This window comes from Pelophylax lessonae, assembly GCF_965119305.1.
Source record: "Pelophylax lessonae genome assembly, chromosome: 2".
NCBI lineage: Eukaryota > Metazoa > Chordata > Amphibia > Anura > Ranidae > Pelophylax > Pelophylax lessonae.
In genome coordinates this window covers 159,216,081-159,239,303 of record NC_138769.1, presented here as the reverse complement: position 1 = coordinate 159,239,303, position 23,223 = coordinate 159,216,081, and the positions used below count along the sequence as shown (strand labels likewise).

Here is a 23,223-nt window from a genome sequence, read left to right as displayed (position 1 = left end):
GATGTCCCAGACCTTTAGGTAAAAAGGTTTCAAAGGGGTACAAAGTAGGATTCAAAAATTTACCCAAGGACAATCTGATTTCCAGAATACCCAGAACCATCCCTTGTCCCAGGGAGTAGTTGTGCAAATACCTTCACAAGACGTGTTCAAGGCTTAAAGCTGTTCACTAAAGCAAGCCCAACAGGGGAATTCATCCTATTCTGAATTTAAAATGTCTCAGCAATTACCTTCCCGTTCCAAATTTTTTACTTTAAATCTACAAGGTTGGTTATTTCCTTTCTGAGATAAGGGGAACACCTGGTATCTGTAGACATCCAAAAAGCATATCCCCATTTATTCTCCTCATTGGCGTTTTCTTATCCAGCCAAGCAAGGAATTCCCTAACTTGGTGGATCTCTAGCTCAGATTTGACAATGGGGAAATCCTTCCTTCTTAATCACTGAAAAGTAATAACAGATTCTAGTCTTTCAGACTGGGGAGGGGTGTTCCAGTCCCTCATTGTACAGGGAACATGGTCGCCTGAAACAAAGCTCCCTTCCTCTTGACTCCGTTCGGGATAATCTATTCCTTCTCTCCAGTGAAAATTCTACCGTGTCTGCTCAACAGGCCAGAGCAAGAGGAAAATTGTGATTCTAATTGCACTAAACTGGTTCAGAAGGATCTTGTACACACATACTCAGACTTCTGGGAGATGATCCCTGGCCTCTTCCCAACAGATCAGACCTGCTGTCTCAGGGCCCTCTATTTCATCCTTCTTCTCAGTCTCTGGCTTTAACAGCATGGCTGTTGAAGCCCAGGTCTTAAGAGACAGAGGGGTTTCCAATTCTCATTCCTACTTTGCTAAAAGCAAGAAAAGCCACTTACAGAAAGATCTACTATCCCAACCAGAAATCCTTCCTTGCCTGGTGTGAACACAGGCACTTCTGGCCTGACTTCGCATTCTGGCCTTCCTACAATCAGGTATTGACCAGAATTTGGCCTCAAGTAATGAAAGGACAAGTCTCAGCCTTGTCCATTCTTTTTCAAAAGCCTCTGGCTTCCTCCTCCCTCCTCATAACCTTCATTCAAGGTGAATCTTGCATCAGGACTCCATTCCAGCACTGTGCTCTCTTGGAATCTGAACTTGGTTCTCTTCCCTGCAGAGGATAATTTTATATATAATTTATTGTACTATATCCTAAATTAACAGATTAAATTAGATCATTTTCCTCTTTATCACTTCCCTTTTTAAGCACTTCTCACCAGAAAAGCAGCACTTCCATAGGCATTTATTAAGCATTCTTGAAGCGTTTTCATGCTTCAAAAACACAACTTAAATGCATCATAAATGTCATAGGGGCATTAATGAACATTGCTTTATAATTGACCCATGTGGACGAGCCTGTAGAAACACATAATGTTTGCTTATACTGTATATGTTAATAAGAAACCATATCAAAACCTATCATGGAATCTAAAAAAAAATCCTTTTTCTGTTCAGGTTTGGTACATTTGAGTTCTTGAGTAATTATGCAAGAAGTACTTCAGGAAAATTGGATGGAAAAGCCAGCTTCATGTGTGGGTTAGGGGCAGGTGTTGCAGAGGCTATTCTGATTGTCTGTCCAATGGAAACTATCAAGGTATGTAATCTCAAGATCTGTCTATATTTGCTAGCCATACAAATCCTCTGTTGCTTTTAAGTTTGAAATGTTTTGCATTTACTTGATTTCCTTCCATTTTTTTTTTTTTTTTTTTTTATGTATCAAGCATAGCCTCACGGAAGATTTGTAGAAATACTTGCCACGTTTCCAAATTGCTTTCCATAATGTTGATTACAAATATGGCGATAGCACTGATTAAACGGGAAATGTATTTTTATTTTAGTGGTTTAGCTTTCACGTCCCACACCCCTAAAATTGCTGCATCCTGGCATAGCTGGGACTGCTAGAATGCAGTCTAGTCCATTTTAGGGCAGAAACTTTCATAGGAGCCTTTAGGTGTACTTTTGAACGGGTCTCAAATTAAGTGTGATGAAAAAAAAATGCATAACATGTTTTCATATATACAGTGTATATATATGTGGGTGTGTGTGTGGTATCAGGATAATATCCCCCCGGGACAATATCCCCCTGGAAAACATCCCCCTGGACATAGGGTTAGAAGGGGGATGTTGTCCAGGGGGGATATTGTCCTAGAATCGTGTGTATGTGTAGATCCAGTCTACACAAGGTGAGGTGGCCTTTTTTAGCAGGATGAACATGTACAAAGGGGAACAAGTGTAGATACACTTGGGTACCTCAGCACATATCTTTAAATGAGACTATAGGGTTGATTTACTAAAACAGGAGAGTGCAAAATCTGGTGCAGCTCTGCAAAGAAACCAATCGGCTTCCAGGTTTTATTGTCAAAGCCTAATTGAACAACCTGAAGTTAGAATCTGGTTGGCTACCATGCACAGCTGCACCAGATTCTGAGTCTTCCAGCTTTAGTAAATGTCCTCATATAGTTCTTCTTTAGCCACGAGCAAATAGCTTGAAATCTAATGAGTAAAAATAATTTGTTGGTGTAGAGGGCTATACCTGCTAACAGTGATATTCAGTTGTAGGCTGAGTGTTAGGTTAAACCATTTGCCAGCTTCATATGTCTTTAGGGCCTCCAGTAATGAGATCCTCCTTCCAAATTTCCTGGCCTAATCCTGCCCACTTTGGAGTATTCCCACTTAGTCTGATGATGTATCCATAATACAAAATCCAATGAAATCCTACAAGAGTGGTACCTCTCTGCAGTGAAGATGGTAGGCATGTTGACCTGAGAACTCAAACTTAAAGCCGAACAAAACTCTGCAAAATGTTCACCATTACCTTCCAACCATGTTCTAGGTTTTCAGCCTCCTTTTTTTTGGCCAGTGGGCGATGTCATCCCGCCCATGCCAGTCTGTCATTTTGGCACAGCTAGAGTGTCAGAAATGCACGGTAAGCTGCGCATGTGCAGCTCAGTCTACATTCATTAGAAGAGCAGGTAGGCAAGTGTGTCTTATGACCTAGCATGTCTCCTCGGTAATTAAAGGCAACATGTCCCACCCCCGTTTTTAGGGTGGAACATGTAACATGTTCTCAATGTTACAACTGCTGCCCGATTCCCCTCCACCCACACGGCCACGTCATTCATTCACACAGCTCTGTGTGTGAATGAACTACAAGTCCTGACATCCTTTGCGGTTGTCAACTTGTAGTTCTTAATCTACTACGCCACAGTGGAGCACCATGGTAGTTTGTGGATTCTTCATTGTCAGTGTATCTGGGATGTATGGGCACACAGATACACTGACAGATCTTCAGGAGACCTGCATGGCACCAGCGTTCTGTTAATGCAATGCTGTACAGGCTCCAAAATAAATAAATGCACTTCCTTTTTTATTTTTTTTTATTTATGTATTTATTTTTTGTACCTGCAAAAAAAAAATGGACATTTATTTATTTATTTTTCTAGTGAAATTTTGAAGTGAGCCTATCCTTTTTAAGAGCTGCCTGCTCGCAATTTTTAATTTTTTTTTGTTTTTTCTAGTTCCGCTTTCTCTGAGAAAAAAAAAAAAAAGCTCAGCATCTAAGAACTGACTTTGAGTGAAGCAACCCTTTGAATGTCAGAATCCAATTAGCTTCTCTTTATTCCAATGAGAAACACGTTGTGCCTATTCATTTTAAGCCTTTTATGCCTGTTTTAGGTAAAATTCATCCATGACCAGGCCTCCTCTACGCCAAGGTATCGTGGATTCTACCATGGAGTACGGGAGATTATTCGAGAGCAAGGTAACTACCAGGATCACAGATATCTAAAACAGTTGCTGGGGAGTGATTCCCCTCTAGAATAATCTTAAGCTAGTGCATTATAAAATGTTATCACTTTTAGTTATAGTGGCCCACTATATAATTGGTTTTTCATTTTGGAGCCCATCTCCAGGGAAAAGTGCTTTGGAAGGAACTCTGCATTGTACTCTTGAAAACTGTGACCTTATTACTATATTAAAGATTCATTCCTTTTCTCCATCACTATACCATTTTGAAAAATCTTGGTAGGCATTGGAAACCAAACTACAGTTGGTAGCAGGCCCTGGAGAAATATCGTAACTGTGTACCTCCATTCATTTATTTATTTATTTATTTATTTATTTATTTTTTTTCCTCTGAGATCTTCCATGTGTTTTTGTGATTTGGTACCCGAGGTCACTGGCCTCTAGGACAATACTGTACTCATTGGTTAGGTTTGTTAGGTACACATCTTGCTCAGCTGTGCCTGAGCTTTCCTCATCTGCAACTTAACCTGTCAACCTTTGCCTTTATTTAAAGTGGAACTATATATAGCCTATTTAAATAAAATTGGAAGGCAGGGACGATTTTTAATGCAGAAGAGACATGCTTTGTCTCTTCTGCATTAAAGCTACTGCCTGTCTGTCCTTGTACAGTAAGCCACGCACACGCAGCTAGCTTACTGTAGAAATTCGGCAATGCCGAATCTGCGAAAATGTCATCCTCGCCCAGCAAATGACAGCGGCAGGCGATTGAGACCAGGAACCCGGCCAGGCGGGGAGTATTGTTCCTGCTTTTTAAATTAAGAAAAAAAAAATTGCAGTAAATAGCATGTTTGGAACATGCATTTATTTAGAAGTTGTTATAGGGAGGGCTTTCTAATATGTAATAAAAGGAAAAAAACTACCTGTAATTAGAAAATGGTCTTCTAAACTGTATTTATTAAAGGATATGTCCACCCAAAAGTGATATTTTGGATGTAAAAGGTACAGGAGTCAGTCCCTGGCTTCCTTGGTATGTTACTTTTGTTCCAGTATTCTCTGTTGCATTCTCCATAATATAAAATAAAACCTTAATGCAGAGAATGGTACTCCTGTTAATGGCTGCAACAAGTACTCAGAACCAGGAAGTATCAAGCCCTGAGAGGCATAAGACTGCCAGGTTGTTTAACCACTTGTCTACTGGGCACTTTTACCCCCTTCCTGCCCAGGCTAATTTTCAGCTTTCAGCATTTTTTTCACACAAATAGAGCTTTCTTTTAGTGATATTTATTCACCACTGTTTTTTTTTTTTTAATTTTTTGCTAAACAAGTGAAAAAAGGCCAAAAATTTTCCAAAAGTTTCTTTCTTACTGTTAAAAATTTGCAGAGAGTTAATTTTTCTCCTACACTGATGGGTGACACTGATGGGCACTGGTTGTCACTGATGGGCAGCACTGTTGGGGCGCACTGATGATCAGTGCAATGATTATCAGTGAAGATGTCCCCTTTCACACTAGCTGGTTACCAGCTCTCTCTGTGACAGTGTGAGGAAAGGATTGCCAATAACCGGAAAGTGTGTTTACATCGGGACCAGCTGTAATTAGACCCAGTTAATCATGTAGTAAAGAGCTGCTGTCATTGGCTCTTTACTCCGATCGGTGATGCGCTGTGTCCTAGGGACAACGCTTGCCACCGATCGCTACGTTCTAAGGAAGGGACGACATCATATGACATCCTCCCAGAAATTGGGCAGTCCCGTCCAGCCTTCATTTGACTATCTGGCAAGAAGGAACCAGTTAAATCTCCAGCATTTACCAAAAGAAACCTGTAATATTTAGTTTGGGGTAGCTGGGCCATATTAATTTAAAGTGATTCCAAAGGCAAAAAGGTGTTTTTTTTTTTTTTCTTTTATGCATTAAGATAAAAAAATCTTCCTGGATGCAGAGAAGGCGTTTGACAGAGTCAACTGGAACTACATGTCAGCTGCCCTACACAAATTTGGTCTTCAAGGCAATATATTCTCTGCCATTATGGCCCTTTATTCACAACCTTCTGCCAGGGTCTTTGCGTCAGGAGCACTGTCCAAACCGTTCACTATATCCAATGGCACAAGACAGGGGTGCCCCTTGTCCCCAACAGTCTTCAATTTAATTATTGAACCCTTTGCGGCAACCCTACGCTCTGACAGACATGTTCATAGTTTCAACACTGGCGGTTATGAACATAAGATAAATTTGTTCGCTGACGATATAATATTAATGGAAAGGAAAGAACAACTGCGCTAATCCAAAAATAAAAGCAGCAACCTCAAGTGAGACTAGCACCCAAAAAATGTCCAATATAAAAATAAGTTGCGCTGTGGATGATGTGTACAAGTTGATTGTATGGTGAAGTTGAAAAAAATCCGAATAATGTCCAGAGATCTGGAAACAAAATCGGGTAACTTGTGCAGGTACCGCTTACCGGAAATATGATAAATAAAAGCCCATCAGTATAATTCCAATACGACCCAGGAGTAGGATCCAGGTGGGCTACCAGGTTCCAACGCGGATCCCTCAATGGAGTGGTAACATGTGTGATACAAGAAAACAGAACGCCATAGCGTAAAACCAAAAAATATGTATTGAAAAAACACCCAAAGTGAGATGGGAACACCACTGCTCCCGTAGTGAAAGGAAACGTGATAAAAGGATACCACAAAGCCTCAATAGGTACTCCTTACCAAAATGAAAAGGAAAAACAGCAGATGCACCAAAAAGGGGGGAGGGATTGCCCCAATAGGACAGCAGCTTACCACAAGGATGAGTATGGAGAGCTTATAGGTAACTGGATAGATGTGACTCGAACATGCAAGCAAGTGGGGGAAACACCTCTGGTAGATAAACACCCTTACCGACTCCTGATGATATGGAGGCAGGAAGGATATGGATGAGAATATCATCTTTGATGAAACGCGTCACGTCACGGCGTGCTGACGTCACCTACACGTTGCTGTCCACGAGGGACGGGCGAGCGGAGCCGTCCGGCCGGCGGCTTTTTTCCTCTCTGCATGTGGCCTAAATCATCTGACTGTTTGGAAGTGCATTACTATTTTTTATTAATAAATACATCCGTGGGTTTTACACTATGGCGTTTTCCATATATTTTGCATTATCCATGGTTGATCCATTACCGTCTATCTGAGTTCCCTATTTGAGTTAGGAGACACACCGGATTGGTTCCCTCCATATCCTTCCTGCCTCCATATCATCAGGAGTCGGTAAGGGTGACAAACTACCTTTATCCATCCTTACGACTATTTACACCAACCTGAACATCTCCAAATTGAAGGACCTGGGTTTAACTCAAATCTCGCAACTCCGGTCGCATTTAGGCCCCAAGTGTAAAGAAGACATAATGACAGAATTGAATCTACCGCCCGACACATCGTTGACCGTTTCAAAAATACTCCTTCTTCTAGGAAAGCACTCTTTAACCTCTACCCATGTTAATATACCTACATGGAACTTCCTGATAACAAACCCCCCAGTTAACAAAGGTATATCTACCTTCTATAATATCCTAGAGGCCTCTTCCCAAAAGACGGTTAATATGTTCAAATGGGAGAAAGACCTGAAAATAACTTTCACTTTTAAACAGTGGTATACAGCACTACGTTCTATATACCAATTCTCTAAATGCACTAACCATTGGGAAACTACAGTTAAAATTGTTAATAGATGGTATTATACTCCCAACAGGCTGGCCAAGATGGCACCATCGATATCCTCTCTATGCTGGAGGGAATGTGGCAATACTGGTACCCTATATCACATTCTGTGGGGATGTACTGCACTCACGAGCTTTTGGAATACTATCTTCTGGTGTATTTCCTCCTGCACAGGAGTACTTTCACCCCCAAATCCAGAATTGGCTATATTGAATATCAACATCGATCTTTACCCTCGTAACTATAGACAAATGGTAACCCACATATTGTTAGCAGCCAAGACCCTGATTCTCCGTAAGTGGAGATCTAATACTGCTCCTAACTTGTCTGAGGTGATAGCGCTCGTGAATGATAACTACCTCTTAGAGAAATCTCTAGCAATCAATTCCCTGACATATAAAAGATTCCAAAAGTCCTGGGAATGCTGGCCCTATCTGAAACAAGCACTAAGACTCTCTTGACATAATTGTAACTTCCTTCTGACCCGAGGGGGGGGGGGCTCCCTCAAACCGGACCTGGTGACATTGTTCCTTAGGGTTCCGGGTCCGGGTGGATGGATCTCTTGCTCCCATATTACATCCTCACACGGATATTTACATTATTATTGTTATACTACGTCATGCCACCTTCCTATTTTTTGCCATACTGTTGTATACCTGTGATGTTTTGAATACTTCCTGATAATTCTGACTGTCTGACTATTTTTGCACCATTCATCTGTTGCTCTTACTATATGGCTGTGTACATGCATTGGAACCTGTTGAATGTTCCAAATTTCTATTCTATTTTATTTGTTTCATATATATGCTCTTATGTTAAACTCAATAAAATTTATTGAATGAAAAAGATAAAAAAATCTTCAGCATACAGCTGCTGCCCTCAGCCCCCGTAATACAGCTGCTTGCTGTGGGGACACTCGACAAGAGGGAGGGACCTGAGAAGAGGAGGCTGCTCTGTGCAAAGCCACTGCACAGGGCAGGTAAGTATAACATGTTTGTTGTTTTTAAAGGGGAAAAAAAAGACTTTAGTATCACTTTTAATAGTTTTTAATTTTAAACAATGCAAACCAATATGTTGTGTGTTGAGGGTATACAATGGACATTGCTCTTAATGCTCATGTTTCCTCTCTTCTAGGTTTACGTGGTACCTATCAGGGCCTGACCCCAACCATTCTAAAGCAAGGTTCCAACCAAGCAATCCGGTTTTATGTCATGACCTCTCTACGTAACTGGTATAAAGGTGAGTGGGATAGATAATTTTACAATGCAAAATATATTGTCTTGTATTTCTAGATTGTGTTTTGACTATGCTACAGCAATAGACCACTGATGGTTCTTAACCACTTCCCGACCGTCGTATAGTAAAATGTAGCAAAGTGGTTGTCCCATCCCGGCTGGGCGTCCTATGACGTCCAGCAGGATAGACCGCTCTGCGCGTCCCCGCGGGGCGCCCAGAGCGGTGATCGGTGGGGCGGTGTGTCACTCTGACACACCGCATCTCCGATCCCGGTAAACAGCCTATGACGTAGGCTCTTTACCATGTGATCAGCTGTGTCAAGTCACAGCTGGTCACATAGTAAATAGTAAGTGCCGCTGATCAGCATTCCTCAGTTCGCGCCTAACAGGCGCAAGTAGAGGAGAGCCGATCGGCGGTTCTCCTGATGGGGGTGGGGGGGGGGGGGGGTCTGTGCTGGTAATCAGAGCATTGATTACCAGTGCAGACCCTTGGGGAATGCCACTAGAGCCACCAAGGATTGCCCACCCATGGCCACCAGGGATGACCACATGCCACCAGGGATGCCAATCAGTGCTCAGGGAGCCTGTTAGTGCCCTCCTCATCAGTGCTGCCCATCAGTCCATCTATCAGTGTTACCTATCAGTGACCATCAGTGCTGCATATTAGTGTCTCATCAGTGTCTGCCAGTGCGGCCTCATCAGTGCAGAAAAAAACGTATTTTTCTCTTACGTCCTCCGACAGTCGCCGCCTCTTCATATTCGTCACATATGGGGTATTAGACTTTGCTCCAAAGGAGTAGCTAGGCAACAGAATATGTTAACAATAAAGCTTTAACATATCCCACCCTCAAGGGGTGGTCCCCTCAGTCAATACCCTCCTACTTCCTGCAACCATATCTCAGTTTTAATGTCTAGCTTGTCAGGAGTGGCTGGCTCTCTCTGTGCTGGGACTTTTTGTCCCAGACTCTTTCTTCTTTTTAATATTTTGTTTGAGTTTTCTCTCTACCTTTACTTAGCTGTTATTTTTGTCAGCATTAGTTAGTTCTTCGGACGAAGAGGATCATGCGGACTGGGTCTCGGGCTGATCCCCCTGGTCGCAGGTCGTGGGTCAGTGGCTTCCCAGTCTGCCATCGAGCGTTCAGCCAGGTAACGCTCCTGGCACAGTGAACGACCCATCCCTGTTCGGTGCAGGGATGATTGGTGAGGTGGCTACCTCACCGGACGCTGTGCGGTTTCTTAACCTCCATTTTGTGCGTCTTGAATTGCGACTCTCCCTGCCTCATGTGCAGCGGCTTGTTCGCCTGTGCGGGTTCCCCACGCCATGTGAGGTAAGTGTATTTATGTGGGGACCTGTCTGTCTGGGGGGGTCTCAGTCTGGGACTGTGTAACCTGCCTTTAATCACACTGCTTGTCTCCCTATCTCTCGGCTGCATGCTGTGGGCTGCAAGGGGGGGGGGGGAGCTGTATGACACTGTGTGTGTCAGGCTGGGCAGTGTGAGGAGCTGTGTGCTGTGGGGCATGTTTTTTCTTCGCATGTTTGGGCATATACAGCGATCGCTGCGGCGATCTAACATGTATCCTTATATTGGGATGTAATGTGTGTGTTTTTTATGCACTGTGGAGCGGCGTTTTCGGCGCCAAACGACGCCATTTTACCGGCGCCCGCTCCGGCCGCATGGTTTACATGCACGGCGGCCATTTTCTTGTAGCCTCCATAGGCTTACATAGAGCGCCCTGGCAGCATCACTTCCTCTCTCCTGGAACACCGATCGAGGCAGCAGCAGCAGCGGGGTCTCCTCAGGTTTTATCCTTCTGTTCTTGTTATCCATTGCCTGTACTCAGTTTGTATATTCCCTGTGGGGGTCTCATTGTGCCTGAGTGTGGTGCGGTGGGCTGCGCTTGCCGCGCTTGCTAAAAGGGGGCAGTTAACCCTTGGTTGTCTGGCATTACAGGGGCAATGGATTCTCAGGAGGGCAAGTTTCCTACAGTATTGGTGGAAAGCCAGGGGACCGCTGTTTCCCCCCCAGGGGGGGATTTAGCCACTATTGTGGCTGGCCTTGCTGCCCAGGTGCAAATGCTGGTGGCTGCTCAATCTACTAAACGGCCCAGAGTTGCTCTGTCCTCTGATTCTGAGGGTGAAGGTGATGGGGCTGTTCTGGCAGGGACCCCCCTATCGGGGTCCCGCTCCTCTCTTGATCTAGTGGGGTCTGAGGTAGAGGCTGAAGTTGAGGGGGTTGATAATTCTCCCCCTGGCTCGCCTGAAGAGCTTGCAATCATGGATGAGTTGATTGCTTCCATTAAGCAGACGCTACGTTTGCAGGACGAAGTGTGTCCCCCCGCTGCTTTGGCGGCTTATGGGACGCAGAGAAAACGCAGGACGCCGCAGGTTTTTCCCTGCAATGCTGATTTTCAGCGCGCTGTTAAGGATCAATGGCGCGATCTGCGCAAGCCTTTTGCGGTACCAAGTAAATTCAAGCTGCGTTATCCTTTCTCGCCTGCCACTGATGAACGGTGGTGTGTGCCTCCGCCAGTGGATCATGCAATTGCGGTTTTGAACAAAGCCACTGCGATTCCTGCAGAGGGTTCCCCTGTTTTCCGTGATGCCACGGATAGGAGACTGGAGTCTCTTGCCCGTCATACTTATTCTGTTACGGGCTCTATGCTTAAGGCTCTGTTTGCTTCTCTCATGGCGGCCCAGGCGATCGCAAGTTGGACGCAGATGCTTAGGCGCGTCCTAGTGGCCGATTCGGCCTCGGCGGCGACCCTGGATATGGTGGATCAGATCCACCAGGGTGTCATGTATCTGTGTGATGCGGACCTGGACCTGATTCCGTTGGCTGCACGTGTGCACAGCGTGGCGGTGTTGTCTCGCCGCCTGGTTTGGTTGAAATGTTGGTCGGTGGACCAATCTTCACGTAAGACCTTAGCCAATCTACCTTATGATGGGTCTCGCCTTTTTGGGGAGTCCCTGGATGTGTTGATTAAGGGGATCACCGGGGGTAAGAGCACTCTCTTGCCCCATTTCCCCAAGGCTAAGGGGGCTTCTGGGAAGAAGCATGCAAATTTTCGGCCCCCTCAGGGGTCCTTTCGTGCCTTTCGGCCGCACTACAAGGGCAAACCGTTCAAAGGCCAAGGCTCTCAGAAGCCCTGGTCTGGGAAACAGAAGTCCGGCCAATCCGGACCTGCTGCCCATAACAGTTCGGCCTGAAGGGGCGCCCTCACCCGGTTTTGGGGTGGGGGGACGCTTGCTCGGTTTTCTTCAGCCCTGGTTGGCCCGTGTGCGGGACAGATGGGTTCTGGAAATCGTTCGATCTGGTTACAAGATCGAGTTTCTCTCTCGGCCGGAGAGCAGATTTTTTCCCTCAAATCTTCAACTGTCTCCAGAGCGCCTGCGGGATCTGCACCTGGCGGTGCGGGACCTGAGGGCTCAGGGAGTGGTGGTTCCGGTGCCTCATCGGGACAGATTTCGGGGGTTTTATTCCAATCTGTTCACCGTGCCCAGGAAGGAGGGCAAGGTTCGTCCGATTCTGGACTTAAAGGCTCTGAACCGCTCTGTGCGGGTTCGCAAGTTCCGCATGGAATCCCTGCGCTCGGTGGTGGCTGCCCTGGTTCCGGGGGAATTCATGGCCTCCATCGATTTGAAGGATGCGTACCTTCACATCCCCATATTCGTGGGTCATCAGAGATACCTTCGATTTGCCATTGCGGAGGATCACTACCAGTTCGTGGCGTTGCCCTTTGGTCTCGCCTCGGCTCCGCGGGTCTTCACCAAGGTGCTTGCACCGGTTCTGGCATTATTGAGGGCCCAGGGCATTTCTGTCCTGGGGTATCTGGACGACATTCTGGTTCGGTCTGCGACCAGACAGGGTCTGGAGAAGGACCTGTCTGTCACGCTGCAAACTCTGCAGGAGTTTGGTTGGACGATAAATGTTCCAAAGTCGACACTGAGTCCGTCGGTTCGTCTCCCCTATCTGGGAATGATACTGGACTCGGTGCAGGCGAAGGTCTTCCTGCCGGAAGACAAACTCAGGACTCTTCAGGAGGAAGTCAGGTCCCTCAGGGACGTTCCACACTTGTCTCTGCGGACGTGTATGAGATGTCTGGGATTGATGGTCTCGGCCTTCGAGGCGATTCCTTTCGCGCAGTTTCACACGCGGGGTCTCCAAGCGGAGATCCTGTCCAAGTGGGACGGGCGACCTCAATCTCTGGATCTTCAGATCTCGTTGAGTCATCGCACCAGGGAAAACCTTCTGTGGTGGCTCCAGTCCCCGTTGGTGTCCGGGGGCAAGTCGTTTCGTCCGATCTCGTGGACGATAGTCACCACGGATGCCAGCCTGTCGGGCTGGGGTGGTGTTCTGGGCGTTCTGTCCGCCCAGGGGACCTGGTCGGAGGGGGAGTCTTCCCTCCCGATCAACATTCTGGAATTGCGTGCGATAAGGCTCTGTCTTCATCGCTGGACGGACCGGCTGCAGGGCTGCCCGGTTCGGGTGCAGACGGACAATGCCACGGCGGTGGCCTACATCAACCACCAAGGGGGCACCAGGAGTGCCCGAGCGGCTCGAGAAGTGGCCGACATTCTGTCTTGGGCCGAGACTCATGTCCCGGCGATAACGGCGGTTCACATTCCGGGAGTGGAGAACTGGCAGGCGGACTATCTGAGTCGCCAGACCCTGGATCAGGGGGAATGGTCTCTCCACCCGGCTGTCTTCCAGATGTTGTGCGCGAAGTGGGGTCTTCCGGATGTGGACCTGTTCGCGTCTTGTCTCAACTACAAGGTGAAGAGGTTCGTGGCAAGGACGCGCGACCCTCGGGCAGACGCGTCGGACGCGTTAGTGGCCCCGTGGCATCAGTACAGGCTGATGTACGCGTTTCCACCGATTCAGTTGCTGTCCAGGTTCCTTCGCAGGTTACACTCGGAACGCAGCACGGTGATTCTTGTAGCACCGGACTGGCCTCGCCGGTCCTGGTACGCAGACCTCGTGAATCTGGCGGTCGACGCCCCTTGGCGTCTGCCTCTTCGAGACGATCTACTGTCTCAAGGACCGATTTACCATCCTGCTTTACAGTCGCTGGCTTTGACGGCCTGGCTGTTGAGACCGAGGTCCTGAAGGAGAAGGGTCTCTCTCCAGAGGTCGTTCATACTTTGATCAATGCAAGGAAGTCTTCCTCGGGGAAGGTTTATTACCGTACTTGGAAGGCCTATTTTGCCTGGTGTGAGTCCAGGGGGTTTTCACCCCGCACGTACTCGGTTTCCCGTGTGCTGTCTTTCCTTCAGACGGGTGTCGATCAGCGTTTGGCGCTGGCTACGATAAAGGGTCAGGTGTCTGCGCTGGCTGTTCTGTTTCAACGTCCCGTGGCTTCCAACTCCTTGGTTGGCACTTTTATTCAGGGTGTGCGGCATCTGGTTCCTCCTAGGAGGGATCCTTTGCCCCCTTGGGACTTGAATCTCGTTCTATCTGTGTTACAACGTGCTCCTTTTGAACAGATCAGGGAGATCTCGTTGTCTATGTTGTCCAAAAAGGTCGCCTTTTTGGTGGCGATCACTTCGGCTCGCAGAGTGTCGGAACTGGCGGCTTTGTCCTGCAAGTCTCCGTACCTGGTTGTTCATTTGGATAAGGTGGTCTTGCGACCTAATCCTTCTTTTCTGCCGAAACGAGTTTCGGAATTCCATCTTAATGAGGATATTGTTTTGCCTTCGTTGTGCACGAAGCCTAAACATCCAAAGGAGGTGAGATTGCACTCTCTGGATGTTGTTCGGGCGATAAGGGTTTACCTTAAATCGACTGAGTCTTTTCGTAGGACGGACTCCTTGTTTGTTCTTCCTGAGGGTCCTCGGAAGGGCATGGCGGCTTCGGCCTCTACCATCGCCAAATGGATCAGGCAGACCATTGAACAGGCCTATGCTTTGCAGGGGAAGGTTCCCCCTGTACCTGTGAAGGCGCACTCTACTAGATCTCTGAGTACGTCTTGGGCCTGCCGTCATGGGGCTTCTGTGGCCCAGGTGTGTAAGGCGGCGACTTGGTCGACCGTGCACACTTTCACAAAATTCTACAAAGTAGATGTTCAGGCATCGGCGGATGCTTCCTTTGGCCGCAAGGTTCTTAGTGCGGCTGTTCCATAGGGTCCCTTGTTGGGGACTCCTGGCTGTTGGGATAGTTTTTTGTATCCCCTGGTTTTTTTGTCTTTTCCTGGGTTGTTGCTCCTGTTGAGCACTTATTTTTGCTGTTGCCCAGCTGGTTTCCTTCCTTTGGTAAGGTTCCTTTCTTTGATGTGGAGACTGCGTTGCCTTTCGGCGCGGATGCGTTTCCCACCCCTCATGTTTGCACTGCTTTGGGACGTCCCCATATGTGACGAATATGAAGAGGCGGCGACTGTCGGAGGACGTAAGAGAAAACGGAATTTTTGTAAAATCTTACCTGTAAAATTCCTTTCTCTGAGTCCTCCGACAGTCGCCGCCCCCGCCCCTCTTTTGGGGTTTGACTGTATACTCTACTGCTATTCCACTAAAACTGAGATATGGTTGCAGGGAAGTAGGAGGGTATTGACTGAGGGGACCACCCCTTGAGGGTGGGATATGTTAAAGCTTTATTGTTAACATATTCTGTTGCCTAGCTACTCCTTCGGAGCAAAGTCTAATACCCCATATGTGACGAATATGAAGAGGCGGCGACTGTCGGAGGACTCAGAGAAAGGAATTTTACAGGTAAGATTTTACAAAAATTCCGTTATTTACAAAATTTTATAACCTAAACAAAAAAAACTCTTCGGCCTTTTTTTTTTTTTTTTTTATTTGTTTAGCAAAAAAGAAAAAAACTTGCAGTGATTAAATACCACCCAAAGAAAGCTCTATTTGTTGGAAAAAAAACATAAATTTGGTTTAGGTACAGTGTTGCATGACCGCGCAATTGTCATTCAAAATTCAACAGCGTTAAAAGGTGACAATTGGCCTGGGCAGGAAGGGGGTGTAACTGCCCTGCATGAAAGTGGTTAAAGCGGAGTTTCAACCCCCCCCCCCCTTCCAAAAATTTAAATTCAGCAGCTATGTTGGCACCGCAGCCGATGTTTCCTTCGGCTGTCGGGTGCTCCCACCGCCATTGCCAGTCAGGGAACCCAGCAGTGAACCCTTGTGGCTTTACGGGTGGGTCCCTATTGCGCATGTGCGAAGCGCGCTTTCTGGATTCGGATTGGCTCGGCGGCGGAGGGTAGAAGGAGGGGTCCTCACTTTGCTGCGGCGCCGTTCCCGAAAGTGGGGAAGGGTACCTGTCAAAAACAGGTACCCGTTCCCCTCTCCCCCCTGAAGGGTGCCAAATGTGACACCAGAGGGGGGAGGAAGCAAATGAGCGGAAGTTCCACATTTGGGTGGAACTCCGCTTTAAAGACTATCTAACCTCCCACTAGTGGCAACATTTCTGGATCTACGTGTGGCTGCAAAATTAACGTCCTTGCAAGCACCAGCCCTCTGCAGGCACCCAGTTGTCACTGAAAAAGAAAATCTCCATAGATATCTACTGGACCAGTCACAAATTCTGGTTGGCTGCAGGGCGGCACACAAGACCGAAAAGTGCTGGGACCCAAACTTTACAATTTAAAATCTCCCAAATATCCAGTGCCCTAGGTTCTGCCTTTTGAGGCTAGTCAAAGATCTATCAGATAGCTCTCTTATCAAGTCACTCTTATTCCAAAAAACTGCAACGTATACGCTAATTCTATGCCAAAAAATGTATCTTAATTACCTGGAAGAGGTGCTTTCCACCTACCCTCTGAGTGGAAGCAACTGATCAGTTCAGCTTACATACACTAATAGGGGATCTCCAAAAACTTGTGAGAAAATTTTGGGACCTTGGACCAACTCTCATCTCACTATATAACCCAACCGGGTTCCTGTTGACCATGCCCTAATATGTATGCTCTTTTCAGATACCTTTAACTTGCTGATGTATTACTAGGCTTCACTTTGTAATGGATATGTATATGAGTTACGCAGGACACAGACTTTCTATTAGGCTGTAAGTTCACAGTTATGGTTTTGGTTTTTGTGCCTGTACAATTGTACAACTTTGTACAATTTTGGAAATCAATAAACGCCTACTTTATATATCTAAAAAAAAAAAATCAGGTTCAAGGAGGTAAGTGCAATTTCACCCACTGAATCCAGATTATTATTAATAATATTTTTATAATCCAGGATTCATATAGTGCCAACAGTTTATGCAATGTTTTACAACATAAGGGCAGACATTGCAATACAGTTTAATACAGTAGAAATCGGAGTGCTCTGCTTGTTAGAGCTTTACAATCCAAGAAGGGGGGTCAAGTGATACAAAAAGTTAATAGCTGTGGTGGATGGGCTGCACTTATTAGGTGGGGACCGTATAGGCCTCTCTCAAGAGATCAGGGATCGTTTGAACGTGGAGAGAGTAAAAGAGTCAGAGAGATTGAGGTAGGGAGTTCCAAAGGGTGGGAGAGGCTCTGGAGAAGTCCTAGAGGCGAACATGGGATGAGGTGACAAGGGAGCTAGAAAGCAGGAGGTCTTGGGAGGAATGAAGAGAAGGATTTGGTTGGTATTTTGAGAATAGGTTAGTGATGTAGCTGGGGGCAGAGTTGTGGATGGCTTTGTAAGTTGTTGTTAGTATCTTGAATTTAATTAGTTGGGTGAGCTGTAGCCAGTGGAGGTATTGGCAGAGAGAAGTAGCAGACGCTGAGTGGTTTGTAAGGTGGATGAGTCTGGCAGCAGCATTTATGGTGGACAGATCTGGACATTTTGTGATTTATAGAGCTCTTGTTCTGAAATTATGGCAGTTCACAGACTAGCTACAACTAAACAGATTATTTTTACGGCCAGTGCACTAACGATAAAAGTGCATAGTTGTGATAAAAAATATTACTTCTCATGCCTGTTTAGAAATGTCAGCAGCCTAAAATGATAAAATACAAAGTGCTTTTGGTGAAACCTCTTAAAGTATTTCCAAAAAAATGCACTGCAGGGAGTAGGTGGAGAGAGAAGATCTTTAGGTTACACAATGGACCTCTTTAGATATGCATGCTGATGCTTTACAGTCAAGAGTATAATGGCAAATTTTTGATCTAACCTGAAGTCTCCCCCGCTATCCCCACTCTGTAAGGGTCCTGGGATAGTGGGTGTCCTGCCCTGGTAGTCTGGGGGGGTCCCAGTGTAGGAGACCCCTAGGTGCATGCCATACTGTTTGCAGTGTGGGTATAGTGCAGAGACGAGTGCAGAGTGTGCAGCAGAGTCTCCCCTAACGTGTCTCCTACCTTCAGGAGGGGGGGGGGGGGGGATTCCCTTTCAGAGGGTGCAGCATTGCATAGGGCGCAGGGAATATCCTGGCAGCATACTTCAGCGCTTGTAGACGATGGTGGCCATTTTCCCTTAGTCTGGGTGGTCTTCGGTTGGTGGCCATGTTTGTGTAGCCCAATGATGTCACGGGGGGCCATGTTCCCTTAGTCCGGGAGACGCTGGAGATGACGGAAGCCTCGTGGCCCTGTGTCCAGGACATATGAACAGGGATGGCGGCCATGATTATGTTGGGTTCGAATTCTTGGCGCTCCTCTGGTCAGTAGGGTGAGTCATTGGGGGTTTTCTCTCTCCCTCTCCCCTGAGAAGGGATCCTTTAGTGGTGCCAAAAGATCGTGTTTGTACTGCAAGGTCTTCCTTTCCTCGGGTTCACATTTCCCCCACTGACCCCCCTCCATGGAGATGGCAGTTCCCTCGGAACCCCAACGTCCAATGATTGCACTGATGGCGGTCCTGCAGTCCTTAGTGTTCCAGGTGGAAGTTGCAAAGGCCCAGGAGGAAGTGTCCCCCGCCTTCCCCTGCTCAGTCCGTCTCATCTGATTCTGAGCCTGATGCCGCCGTGGACACGGCCCACCCAGGGGGGCTTAATATTACACCCCCAGATCCATCTGATAGGATTTTATTTTTTAAACTTATTTTTTCAGACAGGTCTCCTGTGTCCTGGTTAAGGGCACTTATGGTTAGCCTTGGGTTATTTTCCCCACCCCCTCATTTTTTCCTTTGGGCGCTGCTTTTGGACATCCCAGTAGTTATGATTTATAGAGGGCTGTGTCTCTTGAACGAAAGCGAAAATGGGATTTTTGTGCTTACCGTAAAATCCATTTCTCTGAGTTCGACGGACACAGCACCCACCCCTCTATGGAGTTCTGATACTTCTAATACTGCTTGCTACTAAACTGATTACCTAGAGCAGAGAGGGAGGTTATATACCAAGCTGAGGATGGCCCATGGCCTTAGCCAGGTGGTTTTTGTTCTGCCTAGTCCTACTCCTGGAGGAGGCAATATAACCAGTAGTAGCTGTGTCCGTCAAACTGTCTAATATCATTTAGTTTCAGTTCTCAGTAACCATAGGATGCTTCAGTGTATCTATAACCTTTTTGTGAATATTGTGCTTTTAGGTGATGATCCTAACCGAACAATTAATCCCATTATCACTGGGACCTTTGGGGCCATTGCTGGGGCTGCCAGTGTCTTTGGAAATACGCCTTTAGATGTTATCAAGACCAGAATGCAGGTAAATTTGTGTGTGCCAACCACTGTTTGAGGAACCTGATGATTGTGTATAACTAGTATATGGTTTAACAAAACAAGTGAAAGCACAGTGCCACAGATCTTGGTACATGAGGATAAATTTATAGGATATATCCTAAATATATTAATATATTATATATTAAATATATTAATAGAGTATTGAAGATTACACATTTTGATTGACCGAATGTGACCAAAGAACAATGCTCAAGAGATGAGAAAAATGTATATTACGAAAAGCTATGCTGGATTTTGGAGTGTTTTCATGTGCTCTTTGGGCTTTAAGCAGAACAAGGACTACAGTTTTTTTTTTTTTTTTTTTTTTTTTTTTTTTGTTTTTTTTATTACTTTTTATATAAAGATTACCTATGCCTTGGTCTGCCTTGAAAAACAGTTGCTAGCAGTTTTACTGTACTTTGTTGAAAGCCTTCTAAAATAATATACCAGGCTCAAGGCTTTTCTTTACATGTTAATAACTAAAATGTCAAGTTTAAAATCTTTTTTTTTTTTTTTTACAAATTTACACATTGTTAAAAATAAATGTATAACATAAATGTAAAGTGCTATGCCAATAAAAAATCCTAAAATTGACTCAAAGTCATCATAGTTTTATTTGCAACCTCATGTTCGTACCAGGTTCTAAGGAACTATCTTGTGCTAGCTTGTAGGTATCTCAGGACCTTTTTAAAGGATCTATGACTTGGAGATCCCTATAGGACTCCTTATTTTCCCCTCCGTACTGAGTCAAAACCAATCTGGCACACCACAGCGCATTGCTCAATAAATGTGTCTGCCCACAATCTAGTTAAAATGCTAGTTTTGTACCAGCCTTCCTTTGGAAGGTGTTTGAGGACATCTCAAACCCTGAGTACACTTCTGCATATTTGGTTTGAATGTACCAAAGTTAAATGGTATTGATCTAGTGTGTCCCAACTTCTATACTATTCTGGGTAAGGAATAACCTAAGTCACCAAGAGAAGCATTGCTGGACTTCAAACCAATCGACTATACACATTCACAATGCTGAGGCTGTTTGAATCAGGGTGCTAGGAAGAGTGGACTAATGCCATTTTTAATAAAGGTAAGCATGTTCTTGAACTGTGCTGGAGTAAAAAGTGATTACTGACCTACAGTGCCTTGAAAAAGTATTCATACCTTTTGAAATTTTCCACATTTTGTCATGTTACAATCAAAAACCTAAATGTATTTTATTGGGGTTTTGTGATAGACCAACACAAAGTGGCACATAATTGTGAAGTGGAAAGAAAATGATAAATATTTTTCACAAATATCTGAAAAGTGTGGCGTGCATTTATAGTTGGGGAGAAAATCCCAAGCTTCGAACATCTCATAGAGCAATGTTCAGTCCATCACCCGGGAAATGGAAACTGCAAACACACCAAAACATGACCATCCACCTAAACTGCCAGGCCGGGCAAGGAGAGCATTAATCAAAGAAGCAGCCAAGAGGCCCATGATAACTCTGGAGGAGCTGCAGAGATCCACAGCTCAGGTGAGAGAATCTGTCAACAGGACAACTACTAGTCGTGCACTCCACAAATCTGGCCTTTATGGAAGAGTGGCAAGAAGAAAGCCATTGTTGAAAGAAAGCCATAAGAAGTCCCCTTTGCAGCTTGTGAAACGCCATGTGGGGGACACAGCAAACATGTGGAAGAAGGTGCTCTGGTCAGATGAGACCAAAATTTAGCTTTTTGGCCTAAAAACAAAATGCTATGTGTGGCAGAAAACTAACACTGCAACATCACCCTGAACACACTATCCGCACCGTGAAACATGGTGGTGGCAGCATCATGTTGAGGGAATGCCTTTCTTCAGCAGGGACAGGGAAGCTGGTCAGAGTTGATGGGGAGATGGATGGAGCCAAATACAGGGCAGTCTTAGAAGAAAACCTGTTGGGGTCTGAGACTGCGGTTGGAGGTTTACCTTCCAGCAGGACAATGACCCTAAACCGAGCCAGAGCCCCATCCAATCTGACAGAGCTTGAGCAATTTTGTAAAGAAGGATGCGCAAAAATTTTACTCTCTAGATGTGCAAAACTGGTGGAGACCTACCGAAAAAGAAATGCAGCGAAAAATGGTTCTACAAAGTATTGACTCAGGATTGAATAAAAATGCACGCCACACTTTGCAGATATTTGTAAAAAAAAAATGTAAAACCATTTTTCATTTTCCTTCCACTTTACAATTATGTGCCACTTCGTGCTGTTCTATTAATTTATTAAATAAAATACATTTACGTTTTTGGTTGTAACATGACAAAATATGGAAAATTTCAAAGGGTATAAATACTTTTTTAAGGCACTGTAGCTATGCTACTTGGAAGGGTAGTCCCAGAAAAAAAATTGAAATATTTTAGCAGGTAGGACAGCTTGCATGCACATATTTAAAGTAAGTGCTTTTCCTGGATGTTCTTGCAATTTAAAAGAAGTAATGTTGTTTTTCAATTGCCAGGGCTTAGAAGCTTATAAATATAAGAATACACTTGACTGTGCAAGCCAAATCCTACGCCACGAGGGGCCTTTAGCGTAAGTAACCTTAATTGCTCCTGTAAATTGGTTACACCTGTTTATTCCCTATCGTTACAGTAATATGTTGTGACAGGCACGTGATAACTTAGACCAGAGTTGTGAAAGTTGCTCTCTGTGTTTTTTCCACTTTTAGGTTCTACAAGGGGACCATCCCTCGCTTGGGCAGAGTGTGCCTGGATGTTGCCATTGTGTTTGTTATTTATGAAGAAGTAGTTAAAGTCCTAAACAGAGTCTGGAAAACCTCCTAACTGCATCTCCTACTTGAATCGAAAAACTGTCTCTCAGCCTCGTAAAAAGGGGCTGAAGTGTCTTAATTCTATGTATACTTTTCTTCTTCAGTGTGTTGTGCTTCATGGTTTTATCGTAATTCTCAAAAGATACCCAACCCTTTAGGTACATATCATCTGCTAAAATATGCATTGTTTGGACCTGCCTTAATTTTGTCAGCTACTACATACTCCTTGTTGCCAAATAAAGCTAGGAATTCATTGTGGTCCGACATAAGAGACAGGTTTACTATGTATGTGTCGCATAACTGCAGGCATTTAAAGGGCTAGTTCACCTTCAGCAAAAAACTGCATGTCCAGATACGATTAAAAACAAACTGCAGTTTTTGCTGAAGTTGGATAATGCCCTTACTATAGGTGTAAGCCTGACAACTAAACCTCTCAAAAGATGGCATGTCATTTTGCTTTCTTGCTAGGACATTCCCAGCCATTATTGCTCTCCCCCACCATTACAGGTGTGAGCTCTCCAAACCCTTGCACATGTGTAGTCCACTTTCTCCTCCATCACAGCATCACTGAATTCAGAGATACTGCAACAGGGGAAAGAAAACATGCAGAAGGGTTTGAATTGACTGGGAGTGTCTTAGCAATGTCCTAACAGCAATGCAGGATGGGATGATGCCATCTCTGGGAGTTTTTCCATTTAGGCTTCGAGGGGTACATATTGGCAACACCTATAGCAACGGTATTTTATCTACACGTGCCCCTTACCTATATAGGTAACTTGTTGGTAAAGGGATGCTAACCCTTTAAGTTGGCTGGGGTAATCTTTAATTTTGAGTCTTGGGGCCTTTACAGTCACATCCTACCTGTCATCCTTCCTACCTTTTTTTTTTTTTTGGTTGTTGTGTACAATGTACCCAACCTAGGAACAATATTTCCTAGGAACATTAGCTCAGCTGCATGTCCCACATAGCTATATTTATTGCTACATGCAGCAGTTTCTAAATCCCTCACTTCTGCTTTATTTGTGGTGAGACCAAAGCTCTATGTTTTTTATGAAATGCTTTTAATGGTGGTCATTCTTTTAATTACCTCAAATTCCAGTGATCTTGTTCATTGGCTTTTCGTCAAAGAATGTTGATTGTACTCATTTATAAGGCACACAATGCAAGAT

At 45.2% G+C, this 23,223-nt stretch overlaps 1 protein-coding gene across 1 annotated transcript in view; it reads left to right on the top strand.

The window, feature by feature from the left end:
• The window catches only part of LOC309545464 (tricarboxylate transport protein, mitochondrial-like), a 48,183-nt gene extending 25,638 nt beyond the window's left edge, over positions 1-22,545 (top strand). Inside the window, exons 4-9 of the mRNA XM_082244668.1 lie at positions 1,481-1,619; positions 3,701-3,785; positions 8,607-8,711; positions 19,139-19,254; positions 21,743-21,816; positions 21,953-22,545. Coding sequence (XP_082100794.1) covers positions 1,481-1,619; positions 3,701-3,785; positions 8,607-8,711; positions 19,139-19,254; positions 21,743-21,816; positions 21,953-22,067 — 634 coding nt within the window. The 3' untranslated portion in view covers positions 22,068-22,545. The remainder of the gene's footprint in view (positions 1-1,480; positions 1,620-3,700; positions 3,786-8,606; positions 8,712-19,138; positions 19,255-21,742; positions 21,817-21,952) is intronic.
• The last annotated feature ends 678 nt before the right edge of the window (positions 22,546-23,223 follow it).